Source organism: Taeniopygia guttata, chromosome 22 (genome assembly GCF_048771995.1).
Source record: "Taeniopygia guttata chromosome 22, bTaeGut7.mat, whole genome shotgun sequence".
In the NCBI taxonomy this organism is placed as follows: Eukaryota; Metazoa; Chordata; class Aves; order Passeriformes; family Estrildidae; genus Taeniopygia; species Taeniopygia guttata.
This window is the reverse complement of record NC_133047.1, coordinates 4,077,355-4,088,705: the sequence shown is the minus strand read 5'-3', so window position 1 is coordinate 4,088,705 and position 11,351 is coordinate 4,077,355. Positions and strand designations below refer to the sequence as shown.

The following is an 11,351-nucleotide window of genomic DNA, read 5'->3' as shown; positions in this document are numbered from 1 at the left end:
TCCAGCAGGTGAGTGCTCACTGCAGGTTTTTGAGGCTGGGTGTTTGGGAGCGGCTCAGCTCTCCTGGGAATCGGGATTTTGGGACATGAATGTCCTTCAGGAGGGGAGGAGGCTGGGTCTCACCTCTCATCAGGGCTGAAAGGACCCCCAGGGAACAGATAATGATTTTTGGGGCTCTTTTGCAACATTCTTGAAAAAGAATCTTCTCCCAAATCTGCCCCAAGGCAGGACACTCCTGAGGGCTGCAGGAGCATTTTGGAGCAGGGATGCCCCAGGGCCTTGTCCAACCACCACATCCCTGGCTGAGGAGCAGCCTTGAGGCTGAGCAAACCCATCCCCGCCTCCAAACGCACCCAGGGCTCTGGTTTTTTAATGGAGAACCTCCGGCCGCAGCTGGGATTTGCATTTTCCCACCATTTATTCGGGTCAAGTTGTGGTGCCTGCATCCCTCAGGAGCACTCTCCGTTCCTGGCCCTGACCTGAGCTCAGGGACGCTGCAGGAATGACCCCGCTCTTCCCAGATCGCATTCCTGAATTTATTTTTTGCCTTTTCTCTCCCCCTGAGCCATACACGGGGATGCTTTTGGTGGGGAAAGGATTTTCCACGAGGACACGGACAGCCAGGACAAGGGGAAGTGTTTCCCAGTGCCCGAGGGCAGGGTTTGGGTGGGATTTTGGGAAGGAATTCCTCCCTGTGAGGGGCTGGCATGGAATTCCCAGGGAAGCTGTGGCTGCTCCTGGATCCCTGAATTGTCCAGGACAGGGCTTGGAGCCCCCTGGGACAGCGGGGAATGTCCCTGCCATGGCAGGGCTGGCACTGGGTGGGATTTGAGGTCCCTCCCAACCCAAACCACTCCAGGATTCCGTGATAAAAAAGCGTCCAGCATTCCACGATGAAGCAGGGCTTGGGTCGGGCTCAACACCACGGAAACAGCAAATGTAAAAACTCCTTTATTAGAACCGAAACTGGAATGAGACAGAAATTAGAAAACACTTCTCGGCCTGCAGCGATACCAGCGTGGGGGCAGGGGAGGACAAAAGGCTGACTGGAACTGTGGGGTTGGGGCCAAATTTGGTGCTGGAAGGGAACAAAAGCTCCCTCAGGCCTCGGGGGGATGGGGATGCAGAAATGCGGGGATGCAGAAATGCGGGGATGCATTGGGGATGCAGAAATGCGGGAATGCAGGGATGCAGCGGGGGCCGGCCGGGGGGCTGGCACACAAAGGAGGCTGCCGGGCACCTTGGCTTGATCCGTTTTAATTTGTACCAGACGTGGAACACTTGGAAAAGGCTCAGCAAGGCGAATCCCGGGCACGCCGCGTGCCGGGGTTACAAAACATCTGCGTGTCAAAGTAGCGGGCACCTCCAAGCCCTGCTTTTCTGGTGGCCGTCCTCAAAAAAGGTTTCTTTGCTCTCTGTTTATAGATATTTATATATATATATAATATATATCTTCACTTAGCTTACACCAATGCAAAAAAAAAAAAAAATCTCATTTAGGACAGTGTTATTCAGTGCCTTGCAAAAATAAAACACGAGATATTAAACCGAGCTCGGTTCCACAAGCGCAGCGCCGCGGGTGTTACAGCTCGTCCCCAGCCCAGCATCCACACCAGAAGCAGGAATTTCACTGTTGCTTCCTCAGGGCAAAGGAATTACTCAGAAATGTGAATTTTTTTTAAAGCGTCTCCCTTCCCAGGCCCGTTTTTCCCGGTGCTGTTTGCTGGACCGGCGTGGTTCAGCTGCTCTCAGTCTCTGGCCACCCTGAGAATTCTCTGTGCTGCATTTTCACCTCCTTCACGTCCAGGTGCTGAAGCACGACCAGGAATTGTCACCTGGGGCACCCCAAGTGGCTTTTTCTTGGGCTGTAACACCGTTTTGGGGGTGTTTGGGGCACTCAGCAGCACTTGCTGCCTCTAAAGGCTGACGGGGAGTAAAAAATGACTTTATTTCTTTCTTTTGGTGTGTTGCTGCACGGGGTTCTTGCAGCGTGCAGGGTGTGTGGAGTGGCAGCTCCTTATCTACACGGGGAAGGGGTTTTTGGTGGTTTTTTTTAGGATGAAATGGTTCAAATTTTTCAACCTGGCACCGAGGGGTGAGACAAAACCCTGCCTATTAACAAAGAGGATTTTTGGAGAAGCTCCTGCAGGGACCCCGAGGAGAACTCCCCTCTGCCTGGTCCCTCTCGGGGTGGCCCCGAGGAGGAGGAGGAGGAGATGAAGGCCGCGGTTTCGGGCTCCGGCGCCGTTCTGGGGCCGCGTTTGGGGCGGAAAAGGAAATTTTTCATCCCGTTTTTTTTGCCTAAACCGGAGGCTCCTCACCAAAACCCAGAGAGGCGGGCGGGGGGACGCGGGGCTCTTCTAGCGCAGGGCGGCCAACACCAGGAGCAGCAGCGCGGCCAGCGCGGCGTCGGCGGCGAGGCGCGGCCGCGTGCCGGCGGCCAGCCGGTACTCCTGGTACTGCTGGATGCACATCTCGCGGATCACCTTGGTCACCACGCGCGTCTCCAGCTCCGCCTCGGTCTGGTTGAGCGCGGCGCCGGCCTCCGAAGCGTTTTTCTTGGCGGCGGGGCCGATGTTGTGCTCGGTGACGGTGATGTTGAAGCAGTCGGCCACGAAGACGTCCTGCGGCACGGCGCCGCCGCGGTAGTCGCGGTAGTAGACCTGGTTGGGGTAGCGCGCGGCGTTCTCGCTCCACCAGCGGTACTCGTCGGGGCTGTCGAAGCGGTACTGCATCCCCGACATCACCCGGCCCATGGCGTAGCCCCCCAGGCCCCCCACCACGGCGCCCGCCGCCGCCGCCCCCGCCACGTGCTTCAGGTTGGTCTTGGGCTTGGGCGCCTTCCACGGCTTCTGGTGGTAATTCCCTCCGCTCGACGGGTTGTAGCCCTGGTTCCAGCCCGGGTAGCCGGGGTTGTGGGGGTAGCCGGGGTTGTGGGGGTAGCCGGGGTTGTGCGGGTACCCCGGGTTGTGTGGGTACCCCGGGTTGTGTGGGTACCCCGGGTTGTGGGGGTACCCGGGGTTCTGGGGGTAGCCGGGCTGGCGGGGGTAGCTGGGCTGGCGGCTCCCCGTGCCCCAGCCGCCCCCGCCGGGTTTGCCTTTGCCCTTCTTGCAGGAGGCGAGGTCGGCGCCCAGCAGCAGCAGCAGCAGCAGCAGCAGGCAGGAGGTGCCCGGGAGCTTGGCCATGGCTGTGGGGACAAGGAGAGCGTCAGGGCAGGGCCGGTCACCATGGGCCCCCCCAAACCAACTGCAGCACCGACAGCATCGCGCTCCCGTTCTATTTACCCCAAAACCCTTTATTTGTACAGACATGTAAAATACTTTCTATTTGCTTAGATATATGTGTGTGTCTGTGTGTGCATGTATTTATATATATGTGTGTGTGTGTGTGTATTTATATATATGTGTGTGTGTGTGTATGTGTTTATATATGTGTGTATGTATTTATATATGTGTGTATGTGTATGTATTTATATATATGTGTATGTATTTATATATGTGTGTGTATGTATTTTTATGTGTGTGTATGTATTTATATATATGTGTGTGTATTTATATATATGTGTGTATGTATTTATATGTGTGTGTATGTATTTATATATGTGTGTGTATGTATTTATATATATGTGTGTATGTATTTATATCTATGTGTATGTATTTATATATGTGTGTATGTATTTATATAGATATACATAAAAATCTATTCATAATTGTATTTTTATGTATAATTTATTATTACATTTCTGTTTATTATTCTATTATATGTGTTTATTGTATTTCTATATATTTATATTTTATCTATTTATTTTAGCTATTTTTATATATGTGTTTTCATATATTATATATATGTATGTATTTTTATATATGTAGATACATGTATTTATATTTTTAATATATGTATTTATATATATATATATATATACACATGTATTTATCTTTTTGGGCACTCGGTGTTGCAGGGAGGGCAACACCCAGCCCGGCCCCGGCGGGGTTCTTTTCCCAAATTCCCAAGATCTTCTCCCAAAATCTCAAGTTCTTTTCCCAAATGTTGCCCAAATTCCTGTTAATTAAGGGGCGAAGTGGCATTTTTAGCATTCAGAGTCTGCCTGCCCCTCTCCCAGAACTGCCCCCGGCCTGCTGGGCCAGGCGTGGCCGAGCCCCTCAGCACCCCTCGTGCTACAGCGAGAAATAATTCCCTTCTGTCCTAAATTGATTTATTCTGGTTTATTTTACAGAGATCAGTGGAGCAGCTCCCTGGAATAACCCAAGGCAGGCAGGAGATGCTGAACGTCCCTCCAGCCAAAAAGGCCGAACACGGCCTGTTCAAGCCACAAATAATTCTGTCACCACTGAGACGCGGATTTGTGGGCCGCAAAAAGCGAATTCCTCTCCTTGGGCGCCTCAGTGATGAATTTTCCTCCCTTCCCCTGCCAAAATCTGGTTTAATTCCGAAGTTTGGATTAAAGCCCCCCCAAGCTGGAGGGGTGGTTGGCAGGAGCCCCAATAATCAAACCCGGGGGATGCAGCAGCGCATCCCTGGGGAGCCGCAGCGATCCCGGCGCTGGGATTTGGGAATTGGGGCTCCAGGAGCCGGTCTGGGGTTCACTGCCTCCCTCACCCCGCAGCACCCACCCGCTGGGAGCAGGGATGAGATCAGCCTTAAAAATAGCCCAAAAAGCAGGGAAAACAAACAGCAGCCGGCTCCTTGGGTGCAGGAGGGAAAAGCAGCCAACTGGGCGGTTTAAAACGGATTTTTCGGAGCTATCCCTCCCCGCCGTGAGCTCCGAGGGGTTAAAAACAGGCGCTGGCTGAATTAAAAATTGAAAAGCCTGGTTGGAGGGGGTTCTGGCAGAGCACTGCGGTGGTTTATTGAGGAAATCGCGGGGTTTGAGGCTGATTCAGGAATCCCGGGGTATTGCAGCGCTGAGCTGCTGCTCTAATTGCATTTCGAGCTCTGACAAACAGGATACGGGCGCTAATTAGCTTCGCCCCAAATAAATGCGTTCCTTGGCCAAAGCCCTGAAGGAGCTGCTTCCTGGGAACCCGGGATTTTCTCCCGGGAAAATCCCAGATTTCTCTCGGAGGAATAAAAACCCGGAGCTGGGATCTCTCCGCTTGGAAATGCTATTTATAGCCTGTCCGTGGCATTAATATTAAATTACAGATCGAGTCATTTCACAGGGATTTTTTTTTGTTTTTTAACCTTTCTGCCCCAGATTCGCGGATGCTGGAAATGAAGAATTAATTCAGGTGGTTTTGTGGCGGAGCTGATTTTCATCCCTGCTGGAGGAACCCAGTGGAAAATGGAGGCTGTGAGCAGCAATTACGTGCTCGGCGTTGGCAAGGAGGAGGCTTCGCTTCGGAGGGGAAAAAACCAACACCCAGGTACCAAAATATCCCAGGAAATAACCTCGGGAAAGTCCCCGGGAAGGGGGAGAAGGAGAGAAGGGAGGTGGGGAAGGGGAAGATGCTCGGGGATGGGGGAGTCCGGACCCTCCTGGGCTGAAAATTCCGGTCTGGGGCTTTGGGAATTGGGAATAAAATGCGAATTTCCCTAAAAATGTCACCCCTGGGTTTAGAAAATTCCTCCTCGCTGGAGATCGGGGCAAAGGGCAGAATCCTCGGAGAAGGAATTGCGGATTTTGAGTGAACGCTGAGTAAACAAGAACCGGGCAGGAGCAGCGCTCTGGCTTCTAAGGAACGGCTGGAAATGTCATTTTTCTGTCAAGGAAAGAGGCAGCCCCGCATCCCCGGGGCTCCAACCCCCCTGACCTGGGGGTTTATCCCTCCCGGAGCCCCCACGCCCCGTTTTTCCCCGGTACTCACCGGCTGGGAAGGCGCTGCCCGCCCGCTCCGGGTGAATCAGCCGCGGAGCTCCGCGGAGGAATAAATAGCGAGAGGGAGGAGCTGCTCCAGGGCAGCCCGGCCCCGCCGAGCCCTGCCCGCATCCCTCACCCATCACCAGCATCCCCAGCATCCCCAGCATCCATCCCCTGCCCCGGGGAAACGCGCGGCCGCTCCCCCGAAATCCCCGGGTCACCCCAAAATCCTCCCCCGGGCACGGGGAGCGACGCCGGAGCCAAAGGAGACCTGGAAAATCGCGTTGTTCCCCTGCTTTAATTGGGAATTATCAGGGTTTGAGGCCGGTTTCAGAGCTTTGGGATATTGCAGGTGTTGGATTTGATACTGGGAATAGGAAATTTCCAGCCCTGAGGAAATATCAGGGCTTGGGGCTGATTTAAAAACCTTGGGAAGCTGCAGAACACAGATGGTTTTATTGAAGATTTATCAGGATTTGAGGCCGATTTCAGAGCCTTGGGATATTGCAGCAGCTGGATTTGATACTGGGAATAGGAAATTTCCAGCCCTGAAGAAATATCAGGGCTTGGGCTGACTTAAAAACCTTGGGGAGCTGCAGAATACGGATGGTTTTATTGAAGATTTATCAGTTTGAGGCCGATTTCAGAGCCTTGGGATATTGCAGCTGTTGGATTTGATACTGGGAATAGGAAATTTCCAGCTCTGAGGAAATATCAGGGCTTGGAGCTGATTTAAAAACCTTAGGGAGCTGCAGAACACGGATGGTTTTATTGAAGATTTATCAGAGTTTGGGGCTGATTTCAGAGCCTGGGGATATTGCAGCAGCTGGATTTTATACTGAGGAAATAAAAGGGCTTGGAGCTGATTTAAAAACCTTGGATGATTTTATTGAAGAATTTTCAGGGTTTGAGGCTGATTATAAAACCTTGGAAAACTGCAGGACATGGATGGTTTTACTGAAGATTTATCAGGGTTTGTGGCTGATTTCAAAGCCTTGGGATATTGCAGCACTTGGATTTTATCCTGAGGAAATAGCAGGGCTTGAGGCTGATTTTAAAATCCTGGGAAATTGCAGCACCTGGAGGATTTTATTGAGGAATTTTCAGGGTTTGAGGCTGACCTGAAGATCCTGGAATATCTCAGCATTTGGATTTTGCACTGAAGGGATATCAAGGCTCGGATAATCTTGGAAAATTGCAGTATCTTGGTGGTTTCTTGGAGAAATACCGAACAGAATGAGGAGGTTTGGGGAATCTTGGAAAATCACAATGCTTGGATTTTTTTAAATTGACAAAACATCAGGGTTTGGGGTGGGTTGGAAATCTGGGGGAGGACAGGAGGATGCTTTTAGCAAATCCATTATCCCGGGAGCCAGAGCTGCTCCCAGGGTTGCTGGAGAGGAAATAAAACCAGCCCAGACCTCGGGAGAAAGGATGGATTTGCCTTTTCAACCTGAATCCCTGCAGAGGAGCAGAGCTCACTCCTGTAATCTCAATTTCTGTCCAGGAATCCTGAAATTCAATGGGAGCAGAATTAAAAATCTCATGGGATGGCAAAAATTGGGGTTTTTTTGAGGGTAAGGATGCATGAGTGGGATATATAGATACCTGAAGAGTAAAGTGAGGGAGTTTCACAATTTTTAGGGTTTTCCCAACTTTTAGGGTTTCCCAGGAAGTGTCCAGGTCCAGCTTGGAGCATCCCTGCCACTGATGAGATTTAAAGTCCCTTTCCAACCCAAACCCCAGGATTTTATGATTTTAACACACCCCAAACCCTCCCGAGGAGGCCCAAAACAGCTGGGCCAGGCATGACCATCCTGGGCCACATCTGGATGGAAAAGGGATTTTACCCTGGTGCTCCAGAGTCCTGTGATCCCCCTGGCTGGGGATTGAATTAAATCAATTCAAGTGGTTCTCCCTGGCAGGGAAATGGGAAAACACAAACCCAGGCAGGAGAAGATGGAATAAGCAGGACTGAGGTCTGTGGCAGCCCTGCCCTGCAGGAGGAATTTGTTCTGTGGGTGGAATGGCTGCTGATTGCCTGCCTTGGGTTTAAATATTCATCCAAATTCCATGCCAGGAAAATGAAGAAACCAGGAATGGGCTGGTTGGGGTGAATTAATCCTTCATTAATCAAAAAAAATCAGGGGTTTACTGTAATAATTCATTCCAGGAGAATGACAACAAGGGCAAATTATTTCTCTGAAAAGAACATTTACTGATAATTGTGCTGTGGCCAAAAGCAAACTTTTTTTTTTTCTTTTTTTTTTTTTTTTTCTTTTCCTGGAAACTGAAGTTGTGTTTGCAGAAACAGAGATCCCAGCTGCACATCAAGCAGGAGCATGGATTATTTACGAGGTTTTAATTCCTCGTGGAAGTCATCAGGGCTGAAGCCTCCCAGCCCTTTAATGGATTTTCAGCAGCCCAGGGTAAAATTTCTCTCAGCCTCAAGGCAGGAGCTGCATCGAGCTCCTCGGAGCTTTGGTTGTTCTTCATCCACGGTGGGAATAACAACCAGGCCCTGTGCCAGCCCAGAAATCATTCACGGGATGAGTTTTGCTCAGAAATCATTCATGGGATGAGTTTTGCTCAGAAATCATTGTTCAGAAATCATTCATGGCATGAGTTTTGCCCAGAAATCATTGCTCAGAAATCATTCATGGGATGAGTTTTGCCCAGAAATCATTCATGGGATGAGTTTTGCTCAGAAATCATTGCTCAATAATCATTCATGGGATGAGTTTTGCTTAATAATCATTCACAGGATGAGTTTTGGCCAGAAATCATTCATGGGATGAGTTTTGCTCAGAAATCATTGCCCAGAAATCATTCACAGGATGAGTTTTGTCCAGAAATCATTAAATGGGATGAGTTTTGCTCAGAAATCATTAATGGGATGAGTTTTATTCAGAAATCATTGCTGGGATGAGATTTGCTCAGAAATCATTGCTCAGAAAACATTGCCCAGAAATCATTCATGGGATGAGTTTTGCTCAATAATCATTCCTGGGATGAGTTTTGCTCAGAAATCGTTCACGGGGTGAGTTTTGCTCAGAAAATGCTGATTGTGGTTTTGGGGAGGGAGGAAAGTTTAGCTCCTCCATCGCCTCCCATTGATTTTGTGTTGGTTTTTATTGCTCGAGGTCGTTGGAAATGCTTTTGTTCACCCAGCTCTGGCTTTGCAAAGGCAGGGTGAGTATTTAACCCACTGGGGTTAAAATGTTCATTTATTGGGGTTAAAATGTTCAGCCATTGGGGTTTAAAATATTCACCCACTGGGATTAAAAATGTTCCTTTATTGGGGTCTAAAGTGTTCACCCATTGGGGTTTAAAATGTTCATTCATTTGGGTTAAAAATGTTGATTTATTGGTGTTTAAAATGTTGATTTATTGGTGTTAAAAATGTTCATTTATTGGTGTTAAAAATGTTCATTTATTTGGGTTAATATGTTCATCCATGGGGTTATGATTACTTCAGGGTTAAAATCTTTATCCAGGGGAATTATAATTATTTTAGGGTTAGAAATCTTTATGCATGGGGCTTCATCTATGAGGTTATAATTATTTTAGGGTTAGAAATCCTTATCCATTGGGGTTAACAATGCCCATCCGTGGGGTTATAATTATTTCAGGGTTAAATTCTTTATCCAGGGGGTTAAAAATGTCCCTGGAGCTGCTCCAATCTGCTTAGGGCCGTGCTGAGCCCCGGCCCCAGGTAAGCTCCTTACCCTGCTGCCATCCCAGCCATGGACCCAGCCTGGCCACACAGCCCCAAAAAATTCCTTTGGTCCCTCCCGGGCACCACCGGGGTGCTGGAGGTAAAATAACAGCTTTTATTAAAAAAAAAATGACATTAAAATGCTCCTTTAGGGGAAAAAAATGAATTTAGGGACAAAGATTGGTGAAAAAAGTGCTTGGAAGTGGGGGAAAAAATCGAATTTTTGAGGCTTTTTAAAATTCTGAACAACTCCCTACCACAGCTGCTTTGTGCCTCATCTTCCCGAGCTGTTTTTAGGGGATGATGAGGAAAACGGATGGAAGAGGTCACGGATCCTTTTTGTGGAGAAGAAAAGGAGGTGTTCAAGGAAAAATGGGGAGAAAAATCGGGGGAAATGGAATAAGAATGGGGATTTTGAATGCTGTCACAATTGCAGGAATGAGCTGATCCTGGCTGGGCTTTTCCTGCATTTCTCCTCCGCTCCAGGAATAGAGAACAATTTGAGCCTTGAAATAGGAAATTTAGAAACAATTTGGGCCCTGAAATGGGAAATTTATCAACAATTTGTGCCCTGAAACAGGAGCTGGGCAGCAGCACCTGGGCTGGGCAGAGCTGCCAGGCCAGCAGGGAGAGCTGCCAGAGCTGCAGCCCTCTGAATTATTGATTATTTATGGATTATAGACACTTCCCGGGGCAGCAGCGGCGAGGTGAGGTGTGCCAGGGGCTGAATTCCAAGGGGGGCTGGAGATGGGGAGTGGGTTAATCAACACCAGTTAATTAAGTGCTTAAAAGGCAAAGAGCACAGTGTCAGGTAAAGTGAGATAGGGAAAAGAAAAATCACAGATACAGATAAAGTGAGATAGAGAAAAAATATCAAAGATCACAGCTCCAGATAAAGTGAGATAGAAAAACCCCTCAGATGGTTTCCACGTGGGCTGAGGACATCCCTGGGGATGAGGCCTCCTGCAGAAATCTTTTTGGGGTTTCTACTCTAAATCCCTTTGGAAAAAAAACCTTCCTAATGCTGACATCTGCTGAGGAACTGCTTAAAACCCCTGGCAGCAAAAACCTAAATAATGTATAAACCAGGTGTTTTTACTACTGGTGGCTGTGGGTAGGAAAAGCCTATAATAGAATTAAAAAACCCTATAAATAATGCATAAAAATGGGGCATTTCTCTCTCGGCTGGCAGACAGAGAGCATTGATGGGGAGGGAAATCATAATTTGGTGCATCTGCAAACCCCCGGATGGATTTGGTGAATAATTTCCTGGTTGGACAAAGCCCTGCCAAACCAGGGGTGAAGGATCTGAATGAAAAGCAGGAATTTCATACAAAAAAAAAGTCACAGACGGGGAGATAACGGGCTGGGATTCCTTGGGATGGGGGGCAGAGCCCTCTGCCCACGCCAGGGGATGGTTCAAGGTGATTTTTGGTGTCCCTTACAACCCAAACCATTCCGTGGTTGTACCCACAGCAGCCCCCAGCTCTAATTAAGCTCTAATTAACAGCACCTCGAGGCCAGGAGGGGTCTCACCCCTGCAGTGGGGTTATTAAGGGATGGAGATGGGGCTGACATGGGGTTTGGGCCATTCGTGTCACCCCCTCACCCCAAAACCCCTCAGCCATGGGCTCCCCTTATCCCAAAGCCCCTTGGCCCTACAGCCCCCTGACCCCAAAACCCCTCAGCTGTGGCTCCCCTCACCCCAAAACCCCTCAGCCGTGGCTCCCCTCACCCCAAAACCCCTCAGCCATGGCTCCCCTCACCCCAAAACTCCTCAGCCATGGCTCCCCTCATCCCAAAACCCCTCAGCCA

At 49.4% G+C, this 11,351-nt stretch overlaps 1 protein-coding gene and 1 long non-coding RNA gene across 2 annotated transcripts; one reads left to right on the top strand and one right to left on the bottom strand.

The window, feature by feature from the left end:
• Positions 1 to 938: 938 nt before the first annotated feature.
• On the bottom strand, positions 939 to 5,863 carry PRNP (prion protein (Kanno blood group)). The gene is made up of 2 exons (XM_030289895.4): positions 5,826 to 5,863; positions 939 to 3,187 (listed from the first exon to the last, which is right to left on the bottom strand). The coding sequence occupies exon 2, from the start codon at positions 3,183 to 3,185 to the stop codon at positions 2,361 to 2,363; it is 825 nt and encodes a 274-aa protein (XP_030145755.4). The 5' UTR covers positions 3,186 to 3,187; positions 5,826 to 5,863; the 3' UTR covers positions 939 to 2,360.
• LOC115498177 (uncharacterized) lies at positions 3,976 to 10,702 on the top strand. Its single transcript, XR_005982381.2, has 2 exons — positions 3,976 to 5,384; positions 8,115 to 10,702. It is a non-coding gene; the product is annotated as an uncharacterized lncRNA (long non-coding RNA).
• The last annotated feature ends 649 nt before the right edge of the window (positions 10,703 to 11,351 follow it).